We start from the raw sequence: 23,589 nt of genomic DNA on the forward strand, positions 1-23,589 counted from the left end.
TGTCTCATCGTCTTATTTGCCCATTACACAGAAGAAAGTAGAACAATACAGACAGAACTGGAGAGAAACATAGGCAGATAAAGACACAAACAAAACTTATTCCGACATAGTAAAATAATCTAAATATCTGATGAAAATTACTGTTTGAATGTTAAAATTGTCCAACTTTTACCTTTCCTATACAAGGCTGTTAATCAGTAAATAAAGTGTGGAGAAGCTGAAAGGCACTTAGAAGTGTGTGACTGTTTAGTAGCTTCTCTGAAAAACTAGAACTTTACTGTTACCAGCTTACTTGGCAGAGTCTTGAACAGAAAAAAAACATGTTGGAAATCTAAGTTTGGACAAGATGGGCATTCGGGGGCCATAACTCTTGTAAGTGATGCTGTAGAATTCCATGTTTTGCGCTTGAAACCTAATTCATTCAAGATTCATGGTAGCCAACTAATATGCATTGTTCCTTAGTATAGTTATATGTGAAAAGCAAATGTTTGGAGACATTTGTGTCTTCTAAATTAGTAGAATTACAGATTACAGTATTTTACAAGTGTAGAGAATTTACAAAATGTGATTTTTTCCCCCTGGTTGTGTTGATGGGAAAAAGGACATGCAGTTATATGAAAAATAAAATGGCTCTCAATTTATTACACTTACTTCTCTCCTGGTGCTTACTTGCAGAAAACTAGCGATCTCTTCATTGATTATCAAATACTTGGTGGCATCTTGCAGTAATATTAAGGAGAATCTATCTTACTCGTGTATATCAATTGCAAAAGGGAACTTCACTAGTAAGATCCATTTCAGAAAAATACGAGTGAAACATTTATGTATATGGTAGGTTGCGATTAGGTGTTTTTCCTCATCAGTCAATACAATAATGACAGTAAAACGGGGGATGGAAAAATTGTTGAAGCATTTAAATGGGGCAAATACTGCTATGGATTGTCCAATCCAAGCTATTGTGATTTCATGTACATGATGCAAGACTGTTTGTTGCCTATTATGGGCCATCAACACATCTTCCATTTGACATACAACTCATGTACAAGCTTTGAAACGATAAAAAGCAAATGTTTGTCATGAGTCAGGACTGAAAATTGATACTGCTTTAAGGTCTGATTAGCAAGTGGTTTTGACTTAACCCTTTAATGCTCATCAATTTGGAGGCTGTACTGCTTAATTTGCACAAAAATGTGTCCATTAAGTCTGTAATTTGGCATCCATTTTGGATTTACTTCTTGTACAATAGTAAGTTTATTTATTAGAGCAACTAAAATCCTGACCAGGATGTGCAAAAGTTTTCAAGTATTTTCATTTATATCATGCTTTATACATCCTTGCCTAATCAGCCATACTTTTAATTTTCTCTAGTTTTGATTGAGAAAACCAAGATTTTCAAATTAATTGGCTTTGACTGTCCATCCAGGTTCCACCTAATATAGGCACAACAAGTGTTTTGTTTACAGTAAAATGTCAAAACTGAATGCTTAAAGTCAGTACAGTTTTGGATCTATATTCTGTGTTTAAATTTGTCTTTCATGTATTCAAATGGTTTTAAACATCTCAAATATTTAAAAAATAATTTGGTCTAGCATTAAATTTGTTTAAATTTACGCCAGACAAACTAGGGTGAAAATTTAAAAATGAAGTGACAATAGTAAGCTACTGAAGCTTGTTTTCAAACACATCTCCAAAGTACACATCGTTCTGCTGTGGTCACATGAATATACACATTAAAATTCAAAAGAAGTTTAAAGGAATCTGAAGAATGATAATTATGTCATAAACAGCATGAAGAAAGAAAATTACAAAAATGACAAAAAAAATAGCAGCATAAATCTTACACATATTTATTCACATATATTCAAATTCATGTAGAATGAAACCACACCATAGCATGCTTTGTTACAGCAAGAATTTGGATATAACAAGAGTGTGATGTGGCTCTGAAATTTGTTACAATTTCACCCGTGTTAAAAATTCTGGTGTCAAAAACAATGAGTCTGATTTAATAATTTGACAGGATGTGTTGTATTCTTAAGGAAAAAAAAGAAATAATTAAGTGTCATATAAACCTAACTATATTTCTGGATATATGTAATATGATCATTGTTGTTAAGTTAACCATAGACCTATCTCTCTCTCTCTCTCTCACACACACACACACTCTTCAAGTATCAAAATATTGATATTAATAGCTGTATCTAGTTGTTACTACTCACCGAGTGCAGTGCACACTGAATTATTATATATAAATAAAATCCCCTTAACAAGAATCAATGGGGGCCCTGAATGGCCAAGTGGTCTAAGCGCTCACCATTATGGATCACTGCCATTTCACCTCTGTCTGCATGGGTTAAAGTCTTGGGCTCGGCCAATGTGGGTATGTGAGAAAGCTTGCTGGTAGCTTCTCGTGGGTCACTGGTTCTTTCCCGGGTTCTTCCTTCACCATTTATACTGGCCACCATGTATAGCCTATCGCGTGCTGAAAAATGGCATTAAACCAAAAAACAACAACAGCAAGAATAAAAACATCCATGCCTGAGAGACTACTGTTTACAAGCATATATAATAAATGTTCACAAACCAAAATAATCTTCTGAGGTAAAATGTATTTCCAAAAGTCAGTAGACTCTGGATCAGATATTTTAATCAGCAATAATGAAACTATTATAATTACTTTTCCTATAATCATTTCAATAGTAAGGAAACAAAACTGTCTGCTTTCTAATCACATTCAAGATTGTCTTGTGATAAGTTTTTGCAATGTAGGAAAACAAAAAATAAAATACTTATTTAAGAAGTAAGTTTGTGTACAAGATCCATGTAGAATATTTACCGTCTTGGATGAGCATCTACTGATTTTGGTGAAAAATGAAAATGAGCATGAAGACCTGATTTTGTGACGTGCATATACACAAATAATATATTGTTTCTCACCCAAGGTATACTTAAAATACTTGGAAAAAGCCAGTAGCTACCATTATGTATTCATTTCCCTTAATTCACCACAAAAAAAGATTGCATGAGATCTGCAAAAACACAGCACAGCTAATAGTACAGTTAAAATTGATGTACACTGAGAGAAGTAAAAGTACACCTCTACCCATCCCAATCAATCAATGTCTATTTACACATCATCATATAATGTACAAAACATTATCACAGCCTTAGATGCTGGACATGAAATTTGAGACTCCCCCCAAAAAGAGTAAAACTATCAAAGCACATTTTTGTAAAGTGAGAAATCTTAAGATTTTCCATATCAAGATGAGTATTTCTTACCATGTTTTGAGAACTAACATTGTATCTGACTTTTGAAAACCGATTTAGAAAAAAGGCAAACATTAATGCTAAGGATTGATCTAACATCTGTTTAGGTCTTTGCAGTTTGTTAGGAGTAACCAGTAGAAATTTAATTCCCAACATTTTCAGTCATCTATATTTTGTTATACTTTAATGTTTATTTAGAAAATATTGGTGGAAAAGACTATTACAAAACACCAAAATAAAGAGAATTAAAGGTTCTTTGAACAATACCAAAGATATACAGTATAACTAGTAAGGAAACCCAGGGAGATTCTTTTTCTTTTAAATTCTAACCCTATGCAAAATACAAAACTGTAGAGCACCACCTCAAGTAGTCAGCTAAAGCAAAAGTTACATATTAAATCTCCAAAACAGAGTGAAATAGCCAGGGTCAAAATTTTTCTTTGAAAAATTAACCTAAGATCACAATAAATGGTGCTGTGTTTACATTCACAGTAAATGTGTTTGCCTTTAATTGTCAGAAGACAAAGCTGACAATACTCTTGGTATAGCTTAGAATTAAATAACTTTGGGCAAAGGAGACCAATCTTATAGTTATGTGTGGTTCATGAATTAATCTGGACAGCCATGAGTGTTTCAAGCTGGAATTTCAAATTAAAATTTGTTGGATTATGCAGGTCTTAGAAATAAATACTTTCTAATTCATCTTCCTATAGGTGTATAATTTTGCTCATCTTGTCCAAGCGGTCTCTGACACTAGCACTTTTTTGATAGGGTGTCTGTTCTGTAATCAAATTAACATACACAGAGACCCTTTCATATACTAATTAGTGCATGAATCCTGGAATTATCTTTTTTTCTTCAATTAATAGTCTTTTTACAGATTCCTGAATTATTAAAGTTTATTTTAATAATAATTAAAATAGACAACCATACTGGAGCATACAACATTTGGGCAACATTATTAAGACGTAATATTTGTTATCAATCAAATATGACAATAGAAGTAATGAATTTCAAATAAAATAAAGTGCAAACAACAAGTCACATAAAAAAAACATTAACACATAAATTAATTAACAGTACTAAAATCTACACAGAACCATTGGAAAGAACTAAAATATAATAATAAATACATAATAAATAATATATGCAACAAAAAGATGAGCAAAATCACAAGTTAACAGCAGGAATCTAAATAAAGACTCTAAAAACTATAAGAATCATGAAGATCAAAAATGTCACAAAACCACTATTCACTTAAATATACATTAAAATTAATCTTAGAAAAATCAAATCTTACACATTTATATTAAGGCTTCCCTCAGATACAATGCTTATCTTCAGAGGGTGTACTTTAATGTAACGGTTTGGCACAAGCATATAACATAAAATAAGTGTTCAGTGAAAGATGATTATAATGAATGCACCAATAACACCTGATTTTAGTGATGCACTTGACATAACACAGTGTAACAGAGCAATAGCTAGAAAGTTTCTTCTACCATATTTAACTTACTAAAAAGTAAATATTACAAACAAGGGCTTAACCAAAGCTGCCATAAACAAATATGTCATAATGCTTCAAGATGTAAAAAAATTACATATTTGTATTCCAAAACAGTTCAAAATGAAATACATACATTAATTTCTCTTCATAACGACATCCACCATACACAAATATTTGCAATATATTAAATTCCTCACAGGATTAATATAATTTTTGTTTTCATATTCTGTGTTTTTCCCTTTCACAATTACATATGGTGGTGGGGTGGATCAGTGAATACCCTAATCTGAAATACATCAGATCATATTTCCAGTTTGTACATCGATGTGCAAGCCATCGTGTTTGGGTCAGTGCTTCAGTATTTGTTTACATTCATTTGCTAACACTACCTGTAATAACTGACTCTTCAGCAAGATAGCGTTTGATCTGCATATGGCATGCTGGGTCCATTTAAGTGTAACAGAAACAATACAGGAAAAAGCAGAAGAATGGCTTCAAGACTAAACTGTAACTCAAACTTTTTTTGCCCCAAGATACTCGAAAATAGCCTCAAATTCATTCCCCCCTTTTATAAAGCCTCTGTCAGACTTTATTCTGGAAATGCCATCCTTAAATTACATTACATAGCTACACAGAGGTTTTATCAGACACAGTTACGAGAGATACAAACTTTTGTACAAAAGTATTTTTTTAGTTATGTTCAATTCTTAATTTAAATAAAATTTAGGTTAACCCTGACTGACATTATTTTAATTCACACATCTAATAATGTGTAAATCTAATACCCTTTTTTTTCTGTCGAGATATAACAACTGCTGTAATACATATACTGGCTTTAGTATAGTATTCTTTAACACGTCATAAAACTGACAAAATATACACAAATTTTACATTTTAAAAATGTCCAATCCTTATTCTTCTAATTTATCATAACAAAGATAATCGTAAGTGATTAAACAAACTGAATGTAAAGGTGCTGCCTTCTTGTGTAAATATTTATAATGACTCTTATTTTAAGATAACAATATGCTATAATAAACACAGCAACAGTAGAAACACAAACACCTGCATATCGACTCAAAAAGAGGAATAAAATTATACTGTTGCATCTTTTTTCTTGCTGTCTTCATATGAGGATGTTTGATGCACATCATTGGCATAGTTAAGTTCTATATGCATTACAGTAATTCTGATGTAATTATATCCATTGTTGGACAATTAAAAAAGGTACATGAAAAGATTTCTTTATTAAATGATGTTTTGAAAAGCATAAAGTCCCTGATAAGACTATCAGTGATGAATGTCATTTATACATTATTTGTACTGTACTAATATTTACAAGTCTTGCTCAAGCTCACTGACACTTTATTCTTGTGAAGTATTGTTAAATATTTATTATAAAAACATTCTCGAAATACTGACCGTCGGAGCAACATTCCAAGCTTAGGCTTATGTGTATCAATAAAACACCAGATAATCTATATATGGGGTATGTACACTAAATCTTAAGTTTATATGTGTTATGGTTGCCAGTCATTACATCCTCTCGTGAGTTCTGTATAGGAACTTTTATGGAAAACTTTCAATAGCACTAGGTAAATACCATTCTCAACACAATATTGTATTTGGTACAAAAGAATGCTTTGTATTGATTAGTAAAAATATTAATGTATACACATGGTACAGCTTTTCTCTAACTCTACTGCAAATGAATATCTACAGGATGCTTGAAAACAGTCACATGAATAGACTGAGGTGTGGTTTTCTCAAGTTTGATGAAGGATCTATTCAGAACTGGCAAACATAATCGGACTAAAAGTCAAGGTTTTCCTTTTCTTTTTCTTAAAATTTCTATTATGTCATAAAATCTTCAACCTCTGTAACATATCAACTTGCAGATGAGATTTAGTTACTGTATATTAAATGGGTCACAAACTTTCCATTTGTTATGAACATAAAACCAGGTACAAAGACTATAAAAAGAATATTTTCTTTCACTTGTCTAGTGAAGACTATACGAGGAAACTGCCTACAGCTTAAACCCTTTCTTAATATTTTATAGTTTCCTTTTTAACATGTCCAAATAATTTCAAATAGTCAAAAAATATTAAAAATTGATACCGTGGCATTAAAATCTAGTCAGGTCATCAATGTATGCATTCAGACATACATATCAAATTTCATTTATCTATATCACAGGATTTTTGCTGAACTGTGAGAAAAAATTTTATATTAAAAAGTCAAAAAGTTCAAAAATGTGTGACAACAAGCTGACATTACTCAGCTAGTCCAAATCTGCCTAACAGCCTAATACTGGCATCATGTGAAATATTTTTAAAAATCCTTTGTACCAGGGTGCATTCTATACAGTTTGGTCAAATTCTGTTAAGCAGCTTTTCTTCAGAAGTTGTTTAAATGCTTTTCTATTTTTAGCAACAGTGGCAATGTTTGATGGCAGATTGATAATATTTGTACAGATATGAGAAGTCTTCATGCCAGGATGCTTTCTGTCAAGCTGAGTCAAATTCTATTCAACAGATTTGGAGAAGTCATTTAAAGGTTTTTCTACTTTTAATATGATCATATTTGCTTGTTGATCAGCTCTGTAAAATAAAATAAAGCCCTCTATTCAAGGATGCTTCCCATCAAATTTGGTCAAATTCAGTTGTGTGTGTGTGTGCGTTTTTTGTTTGTTAAAGAAGTAGTTTACATGTTTTGCTATTTTTGTAATGGTGGTCATATTTGATGATAGATCAGCATCATCTGTATAATTGTAAAGGTCATGACAGGAAGCTTTCTATCAAGTCAAATTATATTCAGCAGTTTTAGAGAAGATATCGTTTCAATGTTTTTTCTAATTTTAGTAATGTCAGACATATTTGATGGTGGATCAGCATCAGATCTACAAATCTGAAAGGTCATCACACCAAAAAAACTTTGTCAAATCTACTCAACAGTTGTTAGCTTTAACAGTTGTTTCTATTTGTAACAATACTGGCCATATATGACGGATTGTCATAGTTTGTAAAAATCTGAAAGGTCTTCATGCAAGGATGCTTTCTGTCAAATATAATCAGATTCTGTTCAGTGGTTTCAGAAGTCATTCAATTTTTTTTCTATTTTTAGTAACTGTGGCCAAATCTGATGGTGGATATGCATCTTTTGTACAACTTAAAACTGTCTAAGCTCTGATGCTTTCAGTAAAATTTGGCCCAATTCAATTAAGTGGCTCTTGATGTTTTCATTAAAATTTGGCCCAATTCAATTAAGTGGTTCTTGATGCTTTCAGTAAAATTTGGCCCAATTCAATCAAGTGGTTCTAGATGCTTTCAGTAAAATTTGGCCCAATTCAATTAAGTGGTTCTTGATGCTTTCAGTAAAATTTGGCCCAATTCAATTAAGTGGTTCTAGATGCTTTCAGTAAAATTTGGCCCAATTCAATTAAGTGGTTCTTGAGAAGAAGCCATTTAATGGTGTTGCTTTTTATAATAACTGTTGTTATATTTGATCATGAATTGGCATCATTTAAACAACTTGAAGGTTTTTCCTGCCAAGAATGCTTTTTTTGGTCAAATTTAATCAAATTATATTCTGCACATGTTGAAGAGTTGTCTAAGGGGTTTTACAACTGCTATTATGGCAGCCATATTAATTATAAATCAGCATTATTTGTATAAATTTAAAAATCCCATCATGCCAAGATGCTTTGTGCTGGTCTTTGTCAAAATTGGAAAAGTGGTGTCCCAAGGACGATTAAGCTAGCAATTGTTTATAGATGCATGATGCACAATAGATGCAGGGCCATACAATAAGATCACTGACATTGCTGACAGGTGAGATATAGCAAAAATATTTTTGCTGTAATGGCCTGAAAGTACAATCAGATCATCTAAATACAAATAAAATACGAGTAAAAAAATTGAAAATTGTTATATCGGCATAAAATTGCATAAGATCATTTACATATGAATTCAAATATAACTGTAATACTTATCTCAAGCATTCTTAGCTTAATTGTCAACAAGTGCAAGAACAAAAAGTTTTAAAAAGTGTATAAAACTGCAAAAGTGTTTTAACGGCTTGCAAATTTAATCAGGTCATCTACTCATGACCATTATAACATATGTAATATTACATGTCTCTAAGTCCAATAGTGTTTGTGCTACTGAACTAAAAAGAGATGGGCAGCAGTGAAGCAATAAGCTCCTTTCTGCTACGGAGATTGTGGCACAAAAATATCAAAGAATAACATCACAGATCAGGAAGAAAGACATTCTCAAAAAAGCAATCTTGAGATCAGCTCGAACTAAGCATACTTTATAATGTACATCTGGCATACTTTATAATGTACATCTTGCATACTTTATAATGTATTGTATAATGTACATCAGGCATACTTAATAATGTCTGTCTAGCATGCTTTATGATTTATATATGGCATACTTTATAATGTACATCTGGCATACTTTATAATATACATCTTACATACTTTATAATATACATATGGCACACTTTGCAATAGAAATTATTAGTTTAAAATATGTTTTAATGTGTATTGGGACAAAACCAACCATTTGAAAATCTGTCATACATACCATCAGCACGATTTGTAGAGCCTTTAAGTTTTTATTATAACAGGTTCTACCAGGTATTGTTCTCCATATTTTGGGGTTTAAAAAAATGAGAAGGACTTTGTGTATGTCCAGATAAGAGACAACAGTTTTTGCAGCTTAGAGACATGTCATGACCAAATTACAAACTTAAGATCGATGATGTTGATGCATATGTGTTGAGATTACTTTAGTCCCTCCAGAACAGCTCATGATACTGAAGCATCTAATGCATAACGCTAATGATTTATTCATTTCTGCATCTTACTTGCATTTAAAGCTGAAGGAACCCCAAACAGTGCTCTTTGCCAGCTTACTGAGTATCAAAAATGATTCAGGTTTATGCAACCGTCTGCCATTGCTAAATCACACATCTGACTGGTGAATGTGTTCTTTCAAAATAACAAGTAATATTTTGAGTTTTAAAAAAGGGATATACAACCAGTATAGCTAATAGAAATTCACAACAAAACAAATTCCAATACGAAGTGCAAAGATATGTACTTGTATACTGATATACTGCTACTATTCATTACAAACTGAAAATCAAATTATGTAATATTTGTTAAGGCAATATGCATAATCCACCAAAAAACATGTATAGGTCCTCATCAAAATCTGTGAAGTACAAGTTCATAAAATGTTCTGCCAGTTTGATTAATCACTGTAATATTGGGGGGGGGGGGAGGTCAACTCCCCCCACACATATTATATTTCTTGTGTAGTGTGGACAAAGCCCTATCTCACAAAAATTATATTTTATGTGTAGTGTGGATAAAGTATGCCAAACGCCAACACTCAAACAGCAAACAGTACCTTTCATGTGTATTGTGGACAAAGGATGCCAGTACCAATGCATAAAAAAGAATCTTTCATGTGTAGTGTGGACAAATTATGCCACGCCCACACACATACATACAGTATCTTTCATGCTTAGTGTGGACAAAGTATGCCAAGCCCACACACATACATACAGTATCTTTCATGTTTAGTGTGGATAAAGTATGCCAAGCCCACACGCATACATAAAGTATCTTTCATGTGTAGTGTGGACAAAGTATGCCATTTGTATGAAGCACATGCTATGCATACTCATCATAATTATACTTTTCAAGCAGACCAGAACCTAAAAGACATTCTAATCAAATGTCAAAAAACCAGATTACCAAGATTTATCATTGACTATTTAAGTCATTATACAGGCAACACATTCAAAGTAAAAGAATTTATGCAAAACAATCATATCATAAATACATCAACAGAATCACAACGTAGGTACAAACAATGGTTCTGAGGCATATATGGGGTACCCCAGAGGTGGGTCTGCAGCCTGTACGGTGAGATTCCTGAGGATGGTGGGGTGAGCCTGGATGCTGTATCTCTCTTCATCATCATTGGTTAGATATAGCAGTTCTAGCCCCAGGTTTGCCCACTGGCCACGCACTACCTCCCCATTTAGTCTGCCAATGCTTACTGCAACATCTTGTAGAGTCAGGGTCCTGCTGCTGTATGTACCCTGAAAACATAAGGAATGCATTTAAGATAGTCTGAGGAAACTAAAATTTCATGACTAAATTCCATTTACTTGAAAACATATTTTAATCCAGTATGCCGCACCTTTAAAGCATGTTCCCATGCTGTTTTCATTTGCATATAATCCCTCAACACTATTTGCCAGTTTGATCCGAAGAGCATTATGTAAGCTATGTGAGTCAGCAACTGACAGTTTATACCATGATTAAGCTCAGAAAAAAATGTTAAGGGGCCCCGAGTGGCCGAGTGGTCTAAAGCGCTCTCCGTTACGGATCACTGCCATCTCACCTCTGTCTGCATGGGTTCGAGTCTAGGATTCGGCTAACATGGGTATGTGAGAAAGCTCGCCAGTAGCTTCTCGTGGGTTGGTGGTTCTTTCCCGGGGTTTTCCAGGGTTCTTCCTCCACCATTAATACTAGCCGCCATCATAGCCTATCGTGTGCTGAAAAATGGCGTTAAACCCCACAACAACAACAACAACAACAACAAAAAATGTTAAATTCTTATAATTGCAATTATTAATAATTTTATTTATTTTTTATTGTTATTTTGTATTTTTTAAAGATATTTCCTATTAGTTTTAGATCCTGTCTAAGTGTATGAATTCTTGTTGAGGCATATGCTATGTAGCTATTTATAGAACAGGGGATTCTCCATCTGCAACATAATACCTACATCAATATCCAACAAAAAATTCTACCAATGGTAATGGTTTTGAACATTCCAAAGCATGGTCTTAATCGCTTGTCTAATTTGGCATATGTGATCTGAGTAAAAGGATGTTTTTTGTTTGTTTGACATATGAATGACTCTTGTATTGGATGCTATCAAGAGTTCATTGTGACTTGGCTGTATCGTTATTGTCCAGACATGTGAGTAACCAATTTTCACATCTTTAAATCTATTTTCGTGTTGATTAATATATTAGGCTATCCACAGGCACTACTTGCAATTAAGACTATTGGTAAATGGTTATAGTAATGGGGGTCCAATAGTTAAACAGTGCAAGACATCAACACTGAAAGTTACGATGGGGGGTGGGGGTGTAGCGGATCTCCCACCCACCCCACATTGTAACTATCAAGGATGGCGTCTTACACTGTAGGACTGTGAATCCAATTATCGTAATGTTAGTAACTGAACACCCCTCCTCCCTAACCCTATATCCATTTGCCTATAGTTTTTAATTCATATATAACGAGCTGGAGTGAAAGTGCTGTAGCCCCAATGTTCTTTGCAGATTCTGAGTTCCCAGCTTTTCTTTTACAAATCTAGTCAAAGAAAGAATTATTTATATTCAGGAAAACAGCAAAAATGTGTTATTTTCTTCTGTCAAATAAATTTATTTAATTTTATAAATAAAATATAAACCCACCCTTTTGATTTTGTTTTCAAGGTATGCAGTGTGTATGCTTTCCTGTTCAGTGTTTATGTTAGTTACTCTGCACGTGACTCTATTTATAAAATTTAGTATAAAGTAGTTCTCAGTACAATTTACATAGAAATAAACGTAAATGGGTCTGATCAAATGATTATGTTCTGACCAGTGGAAATCTCCCCTTCATTTATCAACTGATGCAACTGCAATTATTAATATATTGCAAGAGTTATTTTAGCGAAAACCCTTCATTAATACCACTGGAGGTTGGATAAGTGCCATTTTCATTCAGGACCAATAATATGTTGCAAGAATTGTTTCAGTGAAACATCAGCATGAACAACACTTAAGTCAGATCAGCACCAATTTCATTTAGGACCTGCAACATATTCTGATGTTTTAGTAGCAAGCCCATGTTGATAAAAATCACCCTTTCAGCAGAAGTAACCAGATAAATATTTTCAGAATGGCCACCAAGGCAGCCATTTTGGAGGTTTGATCAGCATCATTTTAACATAGGACCAAATGCATGCAATAATAAGCATTTTAAAAATAAAAAAAACATTAACCATACACTGTGGAGGAATGGTCAATACGAGATTTTCTTCATAACCAATGTGACTGCCATACTGTGTGATAATCTCTGAACCATTATCATTCAGAACCAACAATCGTAAGTAGTGTTTTAGTGGAACCACATGGAGATATAACCATTCATTCAAGCAGAGTAGCACTAACAAGATTTTCAATATGGCTGCCAGGGTTGTTACATTTTTTCATTCCAGACCATATTCTAGTCAAATGAAAGTAATTCTGTGAAATCTCCATGTTAATATGACAAGCCATTCAGGAGAAGTACCAATAAAAGATTTTCAAGATGGCCACCATGGCAGCTATATTGCATGTCAGATCAGCATCATTTCCATTTAGGACCATCTACATGTTGAAAGAGGTCTTTCAGTGAAAACCCCATGTCAATACATGTATGTCCATCCATTCAGGAGTATTGAAAACATGATTTGCTACCAGAGCCATACTGGGTGTTTGTGGAGGAGGCCAACTAGGCCTCAGGATGAAACCATGACAAGTTGTATGGCTTCCTCCACATGGTTCAGATGAAGTAGCGATGACAAACATCTACTAACAGACAATGGATACAGGCCCATCACATTATCTCTTCTGGTCTTCAACTAGCAGAGATACGAAACAGCAGCATGGTCACAATAAAATCTGTCCGTCTTAATGGGATCTATGACATAACCTGTGCTATAAGAGGGGTAGTGGTGTATTGAGGGGACCATTTTATAATGGTCTACCAAATTATTTAATATATAATGGTTCATTTGCACAGCAAAGATTCAAATAATTACTCACCTGTGTATTGCTATGATCCAGGGAGAAAAGGTTGGGCTTAGAGGCAAGGACAGCATGTGTCCAGTGAGGGTCACGTTCCAGTCCAATGTACCAGTCTTGGTCATAACTCTCCAGGTATTCCTTTAACTCTGCAGGACTGGTAACCTCTCCCAGCAGGGTCTGGTCCAACATCAACTTGAAACCGTATCTATACAGATATAAAATGACGAACTTAAAACAATGACTACAGAGAGATATAGAACATACTGTATATAAGAAAAATTTCACAAGCCTAAAATTTTGCACAAATTCAGAAAGACAAAGTATGTGAAAACTGTATTCACGTTAATAGCAAGGAAATTATATGATATCAATAATGCATATGACTAAATCTGATGAATTTTGTTTTTACAAATATGTTACAGAACAGCTCATATGAATTTTTTATTCCTCATGATTCGTGGATGGGGGTGAAGAGAGAGTGGAAAGGATTAAGAAAAACCACCATCTCTCAATGTGTCCTGATGGAGCTGCTGTGGTATCTCATGGATGCAAAAAGTCATTATAGATGTAGGTTCAAGCATTCATTTTCTAAGATAAATGTTGATGTGCAAACTAATAAACTAGCACAACAGAAGGCATTGGTAGTGTTTCTTTTTGATGCCATCAACGCACCCATTTCCCATGCGAACTGATAACCTAAAAGCACAACAGCAATTTATTGGCAGGTTTATTTTCTTTGCTTTTATGTTAACCATAAACAATGTACTCGAGTTTATTTGTTGTTGTTGTTGTTGTTGTAGGGTTTAACACCAATTTTCAGCATAAGATAGGCTATATATGGCGGCCAGTATCAATGGTGGAGGATGAACCCGCAAAAAAACTGGAAAGAACCACAGAGCCACGAGAAGCTACCGGCAAGCTTTCTCACATATCCACATTGGTACTTGAGTTTAAGTGAACAGTGTTTATTTAACTGAATGAAAACTTTGTTGAATCATACTGTATAACCCTCAGGCTATTCAATTATTTGATTCTCATTTTAAGAAAAACAGCAATAGTTAACAATGTGCAAAAGCACAGTCTCTCAGTAAGCTAGCCTGAAATAGGGCATTAACTTTGTAAAATATTGCTATATTTGTGATTTTCTCAATGCTCCAGCTGAATGATCTTATTGTTTACACAAGGGGTCTCAAACTCAAACCACCCCAAGGGCCGTATGAGGGCATTTTTGATGGCCCAAGAGCCACACCACCATTGTTATCTCTCATGACACATTGTGATGCGAATCATTTTGTGGGCCACAGGATATGGCTTGGTGGGCCGCATGCAGCCCACAGGTGATGTGAGACCCCTAGTTTACACAATGCCTTAAATACTCTTTTTTTATCTAAAGTTGATTTAAGATGAAATGAACAAAAACTACCACATACGATTGTTTATAAGTCCAAATGCAAAGTGCAAAGACCAAGACCTGCCAAAGCATAATATGCTGGCAGATCTGGGTCTATGCAGTTTGTTAGTAGCAATCAGCATGACAAAAAATACAGACCCGGATCTGCTTGTGCATAATGCAATGGCAGATCAGGATCTATCTTGTTCGCAAAGGACTTGACATAAACGAGTACATATGGTACATACAATAAACTCCCAATTTACGCATATTTAACTTACCCCAGTCTCGCATTTACACGAATTAATATTAACACCCAAGCATATAAAAAAAACATCCAGAGATTCACATTTGTATAATATTATATGGGAATGCATAGCATGGGCTCCAAAGCAGGATTCTGGAAGCTTTGCTCAGTCTTAGTGTTGTCATTGTGGTAGCAGCGTCTCTACTTAATGCTCTCTGTTATGAGCTCTCTTAACCCCTTATGATGCATCAAGTGTTCAAGATGAGTGCTTCTAAAATTCACCTAAGTTGTACATATCTGACATATGCGAGGTTTTCAGGAATGCAATATACATATAAATCATGAGTAGACTGCATACCAATCTTACCTGAATGCCTTAGCTACCAGCCCCTGAAGCTCTTTGTTCTCTGACAACCAGTCCAACATGGCATTCCATGGCATATCTCCTATATAACACTTGTACAGGAAATGTGCACCTCCAAATCCTCCTATAACAATTACTAAAATATTGGTTTTCTAGAATGCTATTGAAATTTGGATGGTAAAATCATATCTCAATCTAACATTCGTTGTGTTCATATTTTATGACCTAAAATTTTCCATGTAACAAGAGCAAAAGCTAGATGTTTTTAAAATATTATCAAAGCAACTCCATAAAACTAGATCTGTCAGTAAGTGAGTGCTTATGGATTACATCTCCCTCTAAAAGTAATGATCTAAGCATATTCTTATATGTGACATAAACTCTGGTCATAGTACAAATACAACAGTTAAGAAGGTACGAACTGTCAAGAGTGTGATGCAAATACAATTTTTAAAAACATGGGGATGGCTCTTACAACACTGACTAGACTGAGGCCATTCTTTTACAACAGATGCTGTCTAGCCTAGTCATAATACAAGAAAATACCAAGTTTCATGAAGATACCTTAAATGGTTATGGTGGCGCTCTACAGTTTCGTATTTTGCATAGGGTTAGAATTTTAAAGAAAAAGAATTTCCCTGGCTTTCCTTATTGGTTATACTGGTTATTTAAAAAAGACCTTGTATATCTTAGGTATAATTCAAAGAACCTTCAATTCCCTTTATTTTGGTGTATGATTCATGGGTGTAATATGGGTTATACAGTATACAGCTTGGCCTTGCTCCAGATGTGCACCTTTAAAAAAAGTGCTAGCTCCACTTGGTCATTTTCACTTCCTGAACTTCAGAGGTAAATTGTATTAAAAAAGAGCCGATAACTTTTTTTACATTTTATATATTTGGTAATTCATTCATTGCACTTTCAGAAGCTGGTATTGTCTAGTCTGGCAAAATTCATTTTCCCTACTTTAATAGCTGCTATGGATAGTTTACTTTAGACTAATTCAGGCTGATTTTTTAGCACAAGGGAACAGTCATTTTAGTTAGCGTGTGTTTAAATCATGTACAATTTCCAAAAGTACAATATCCAAAGAAATATCATCCACATTACATTAATGCAGCATTGAGGTATGCCAACATTCTCTCCACTGTGCATGTTTTAAATGCAAACAACTTCACCTGACATACGTCACTCTCTCAAAAGTACATAATAACTGGTGAGCGCCCCTAATGTGATATGAAGAAAACTTTTGTCAAGATACATAAGCATATCAAGCTTCATAATTGGGAGAAATTGATTGAAGAAAAGTGTAATTCATAGATGGTTAGACACAATATGTAATAACAAGAGGCCCAAGCAGACCTCATATTACTCATGTGGTTTACATAATAGTTGACCATACTAATAAACATATTTATGTAGTTGTGAAGAAAACATCCTATGTGTCTGTTACCTATTTTAAAACTTTACATCTGGTCGATTTTACCTATTTTACCGTAGTCAGATAAAAAATTCTTTCCAGAAAAATGCAAAAGTACATTTTATAGTCATTCAAGATCTTTAAAAATTATCCTTGCAAACAAAGCTTTAATTATTTTGGTCAACAGTTTTACATGAGTTTCACATGAATTTAAATTGTAATTCACAATTGTCATTTTTTAAAGACCATTGCTTTCTTTGTACTAGTAATTAAATTTGGAAATGTTTCAGGAAAAAGGCAAATTGGCATCTTTTTAAATTAAAAATTAAAGACATGAAATACAAATTTCAAATAATTTATGAGTTATAGCATTGTTATATGAAATCCATAAAGGACTAAAATGCCTGTGGCAATTTAACATGGCAATACTACCAATTGTTAAACTTGATTTTACCACACATATTAAACATGCTTTTAAAAATATATAAGAATTTCAAATAAGGTAAAAAATTAAAAAATATATGTTTTTTTTATATTGCAAAATCAACATAACCCCTCCCACATTTACTTGTAAAGAAAGATCAATAATTGTGTAAAGAAAGTCTGATCCTTACTTACAACAATGCATACAATTTACAATAGCCAGCAGTTGTAAAGATACAGCATAAATTCATCTTTTTATGAACTGATTGTAAATGCAATATAGTTTAATTACTTATAGTGTTACTCATTACATTTCTATTTTATACTTTTTCTTCAGTTATAAATTATGAATGCATTTTAATCCTATGGTATCTAAATTTGACTTTTTTAAAAAATTATTCCGTTTAAATGTATGCAGCCTGTAGCAAAAAAAATAATTTTCTTTCATCTGGTTTGCATTTTTGGGCAAAATATTGATGAAAAAACAATATTTCAGGCACTTTAATATGGCAAGACTAGCAAATGCCAAGACTTATTTTAACAAGGATATCAAATTTGCTTCCAAATATTTTAGAATTTATTAAGTGGCAAAAATATTATAATTCTCTGCAAATATATTTATTAGCTTAGGCATGTTGTTTTTTTAATACAAGAATCATTAGCTTAGGCATGTTGTTTTTTTAATACAAGAATCATGTTAAATTAGACCCAAATCATAATCACTTTGTAAACAAATATTTATAATTCCATAAAGATAGTCTTATCCTTTTATAATTACAACATTGCATATAGTTTATGCCAGCCTACAACTTTTTCCTAGTTATAAATAAAATATTATTCTGGCAAAGACATGGACTCTGAGTAACCCCAACCAGTGATTCTAAATAGTTAATATCATTGGTTTTTTCCCTTGCCTTCCTACACAGAGTGTGTGGAGAGTAGACAGGTACTTTTAAGAGACACAAACACAAAATTTGGGAACTATTACTAACTGTGCTGAAATTCAATAATATGCACAAATCTTGCTCATAATAAAACACAATTAATAATTTATGTCTACTGACCAAGTCTACAAAAAAAAAGGATCAAAGATACAGTCTCTTGAATTATACAAGTTGAGCTAATCAAAGGGAAGATAACGTCATTAATATGCATGGATCTTGCTCATGACTGAAAATACGCAAAACCATAATCGGATAAGTCTATGAGTTCCAGGTTTAATCAAAATCAGATTAGAAATATGGTCCCCAGAATAGCAACAAGCTCAGCCAATCAGACGTATGTGTACCTCATTAGAAAGTATGGCTCTTGCTCATATCAAACTTATCCAAGAGTTTGATTAATGATGATATAATTACATATTCCATGTCTTATCAAAATCTGATCAAAAACACGGTCTTCAGAATGAGAAAAAACAAATGTTGAAAGATACATGCACACTAGGCATTAGACACAGTGACATATAATAAATTCACTTAGCCTTTTAGCTAGGCGAGATAATACAAATGGGTCTTACACTTAATATGCTGATAAGAAGGAATTCATTTTTTACAGGACACAATGTCTTATCATAATAGAAATGCATATCAAGCTTTATGCAGACATGTCAAGATGGGTTAAGGAGATATTAAATAAACATAAGGGTGTATTAATGTAGAAGTTGAGAAAATATGTTAAGAAATGTAAACTTTGCAATAGCAGTAGGAAAATCTAATTAAGTCATCTACATATGCGTATGAACCTGCCTACATTTGTCAGTTCTGAATAGTGTTTCTGGAATTATGCTGACAAGTTTTATCATAAGAATTGTAAGTTTAAAAAAAGGTTAAAATCTTTATTAAAACAAGAGATCAAAGTGGGTTTGATGGTGTTCACTTTGCTTACATTGCTTTACAGTTGACCATTTTGCTAAGCAGGATCATGCAGGAGCAGAAGAACATGTACTACTGAAACTATCTCACAATCTTTATGACATCTTCATTTGACCTAGTTCACTATATCCTGATACAAATTCTTTCCAGAGCTAAAGTAATATGCACAGTTTCTTACTCATAACTAGTTCATCCAAAAAGCTAATGATAATAAACCCAGCATATCAAAAATATAGGTACAATAGTGGTAAGAAGGCAAGTCAATCAGATGTAAGATATAAACCCACATTCCAAGTTTGATAAAAATTCAATCTGAAATATGGGCTCCAGAGGGGTAACAGGTTCAACAAAGCAGATGCAAGATCACCTCACTAGTAAATATGAAACTGACCTGTACAGAATTCATTGGAAATCTTAATGATATAATCATATATTCCAAGCTGTTAAAAACTGTATCAGAAATATGACCTCCAAAGAGGTAACAAGCTCAGCCAATCAGATGCAAGCTCACTTAATTAATATGAAAGGATTTTGCCCATTATCTCATTTATCTAAGATCTTAATGATATAAGAATATATTCCATGTTTTATCACAATCAGATCATAAATGTGGCCTCCACAGTGGTAGCAAGGTTAGCCAGTCTGGTTCAATAATATTACCTCATTAATATCCACTGATCTTCTCTATTACCAAATTAGCCAGAGATTTTGCTGATATAAACCCACATTGCAAGTTTGACTGAAATCAGATCAGAAATATGGACTCCAGAATGATAACTGAAATCAGATCAGAAATGTAGACCCCAGAATGATAACAAACAATTATTCAGGCAGATGCATGCCATATGATGGATGCAGAGCCACATAATTAACTACCTTGGCATCATGGTCAGGTGAGGTTAATATGGTATCTATCTCTAATTAGGTCATCTACATACCAAACATACATATCAAAGTTCACTTGTCAATGTAAAGATGTCTTCACTGAAAATGTCCATAAAGTTCATAAGATTATAGAAAATGGAAAATGTGGCAAGAAAATCTAATCTGATCATCAGTTACATACAGAAAGACATGTACTATAAACATGCACTTGTAATGACAGACAAAGCCAAATCAAGATGCACATAATGAAAGCATTGGGGACACACAGATCATGATACATTCTGTTAGTTTGGACTTCATATTATTTTTCAAATAAATTACAAACCATAAAGCTGCATTCAATATTACAACCTGTAATATTAACAATCATGACAGAAAAGAAATAAATGACTTTTGTTCTAGTAAAAGATATTTTTCAGGAACAGTTGTAAAATCATTAAAACCATCTGATATATCAGCCATACCTTGAGCATCGTATATGGAGTAACAAGCCATGATGAGCTGGGCATAACATTTAAGCAAAATTTCATCCTGAGCCACCTGACTGACCACATCATGGCTAGGATGACCAGCAACTGACCAGTCCAAAGTGGACAAAACATACTTGAACCAGTCTTGGGGAAACTTTCCCAGCTGTCTTGATACTTGGCCTTGGTCCAGAGGAATTTCCCGCCAGGATTTTGGAAGACTCATATGCACTGAGAATGGACATCTGAAATCTGGTGACCCTGCTAGATTAGTCTGAGGTTTATATATAGCATTGCCATAAGACTGTTTAAATCCATGGCTGGGTTGCAACCCTGCATTAGCTTCAAATACCTCTTTGGATTTAGTAACATTCACAGCTGGAAGTCCAAGATCTAATTCCTGAAATAAGTCATCTATGTCTTTACTTTTCTTCAGAGGGGAATTTCCTTTACTCACAACAAGTGGTCCATAAAAAGAATCGCCAGAGTCAGCTACTCTTGGTTTGCCTTTCTTTTTGGAACGTTCATCTCCACTGTCTGAGAAAATACTCTCTGTAAAGCTGTCCAATGAGCCCCAGGATGACTTTCTCTTCAAGTTTCCATTACCTATGGGAGGTAGTGGTGAAAATGTCCTATCAGCACTGTCTAACACTTCAGCTATAGGAACAAGAGGCTGTACTGGCTCCAATTTAGGTTTCACTTTTTCAACCAAAACCTGTGAAGTTTTATTAAAATTAACTTCTTTCAGCTCATGTTTTTCTGCTTTGGAAGAAACTAATAAATCTGTACTGACTTTATTTGTCTCTTTGTTTATTTTGGCCTCCTTTCTCTTCAGTTCATTCACATGATGTAGCAGAACCCATACAAGACTCTTTAGAAAAGCATCCATGGTCACAGATACACTATTTGGGTTATCGATGATACCAGTGAGGACATTTTTAGCATCAGAGTAAGTCTTCAAATATGCAGCATCCACTGATGTGAGGTTATGGAGGGGATAAGGATTGAGGCTTCCAAGGGGAAATCCTCCATCTTTCTCAAATGCTGCCTCAAAAATCTCATCAATTCTAGCAGCCTCAGCTGTGTGACAAGATGTCTCTTGAAGCTCCAGACCCTATAACATGAAAATAAAACCTGTACTGATCAAACAGTCTGAAGAGAAATGAAAAATGTATTATCAAACAAGCTACTTTGTGAACCTAAAACTGAACCCTTCAAGAAGTCATCTTTTGCACGTTTGCTACTTGATCTATTGTTTCCATGACAGTCATACCTTGATCTGCAATTGTGAAACTAAAACTCAATTTCAGATATTATATTTTTCTTAGCTATTCCCTCTCCATGAGGTAACTTGAAAATTCCAAGTCCATTTTACACGCAGACAACATACAAAATTCCAAATAAAATCCCCGTTATTAAGTTTCTAAGTTGAAGGATGTGGAATTGGCTGGTCCGGAGAGATTATAAATGGTGATTTTACCTTCACCTTTAATCTGCTGGGAGTAGAGGTCTCATCTCAAACTCAGAACAGCATAAACACCAGGCCTCATTTCCACATTTTCTTCAGAAAAAAGAACCTCAGCAAAAATGTTAAATATAACATTGCATGTATGAAAACTCAAAATTAAAAACCGCAAAAAAGGAATTAAATATGTTCAGACAAAGAAAAATTCACAAAAAAATTGTAGTCCCTTGTCCTTCCAGTTTGGAAGGGTGCAGTGTCCTTATGAGAGCACTTTAAGTAGGATAATTCCTCTTTCCACAGTTAAAACTGCTCAGAAGTTAAATATTAATTACAAAATATTGTGTGACCCCACTATAGCATGCTCTGTTATAACACGAATTAGGATATAACATAAGTGTGGTGAAACTCCAAAATTTCATATGCATGTATTTTTCTCATACACAATTTTTTCCTTTCTTAAACGTACGAAAAGTAACGTGGAGAAAGTTTATGATCATTTTTGGGAAAATATGGTGCATGAATTCTAATATAAGAAGATAGTGGTATGGCTCCTGCAACTTCATATACATATATTTTTTTCATACACTAAAAAGCAAAATAAATCATGTAAATAGTTCATTCAGGGATCAGGCTGGGTTTCGCCAATGTTGCACATTGCAATTTATTTCCCCTACTGGTGACAAAATGTACCATGGCAAATTTTTGTGAGTGACATTGTTGGCTGTTTAAACTTCTATACACAACATTGGGTTTGGAGTGAAGAAACTCATTGGCACCATGAAAGGAAGTGACAAACTTAATATAAAATGCGCTGGAATTTATCTTATTGTTAGATAAACAAATTTGTTTTTCACATTTACAAACCATCTTAACATTGCATTGTTATATCATAATCTATTTATTCTGACGTCTGGCCTGAGTATTGTAAGCTGTGAGATCTCTGCATTTTTGTTGTTGTTATTTCTGGTTGTGGAGTAATTAATACATTTTTTTACACAGATTTGTATGTGGATGGGGAAAATTCCTCTTCTTTTCAAACAAAGAATTAAATCCTTCAGGACACTTTTATTTTCTGTTGTAAACCGCGTTAGCCTTTTTTTTAAGTTTCTGATGTATACATGGAAAGTATTATTAAAAAAAAAAACACACAAAAAACAAAAAACAAGTGGAGATCTACTTGTTTGTCCATCCAATAGTCATGCTACTGGGAATAGCTACAAATCGACCAACTTTTGAAGGCAGGAACAGTAACTGCTACAATCGACCAAATGATGGCTAGTTCCTTTTGTTTTTAAAATGTCCCCAGAAAAAATTTCAAAGAAAACTTACTGTTGAAGCACCAATTTTTCTGCATAAATACTAAGCAAATGTTAAAAACAATTCAGTTTCAATCAATTTTCTAC

General features: G+C 33.7%; 1 protein-coding gene across 1 annotated transcript in view; it reads right to left on the bottom strand.

Annotated features, from left to right (window-relative positions):
- Positions 1–1,831: 1,831 nt before the first annotated feature.
- Positions 1,832–23,589, bottom strand: part of LOC149808341 (pecanex-like protein 4) — a 65,294-nt gene continuing 43,536 nt past the window's right edge. Inside the window, exons 8-11 of the mRNA XM_089975897.1 lie at positions 20,719–21,835; positions 15,659–15,779; positions 13,673–13,859; positions 1,832–10,903 (exon numbers count right to left, since the gene is read on the bottom strand). Of these exons, the coding sequence (XP_089832023.1) occupies positions 10,652–10,903; positions 13,673–13,859; positions 15,659–15,779; positions 20,719–21,835 (1,677 nt within the window). The 3' untranslated portion in view covers positions 1,832–10,651. The remainder of the gene's footprint in view (positions 10,904–13,672; positions 13,860–15,658; positions 15,780–20,718; positions 21,836–23,589) is intronic.

This window comes from Sinohyriopsis cumingii, chromosome 1, assembly GCF_028554795.1.
Source record: "Sinohyriopsis cumingii isolate HCF-2022 chromosome 1, ASM2855479v2, whole genome shotgun sequence".
NCBI lineage: Eukaryota > Metazoa > Mollusca > Bivalvia > Unionida > Unionidae > Sinohyriopsis > Sinohyriopsis cumingii.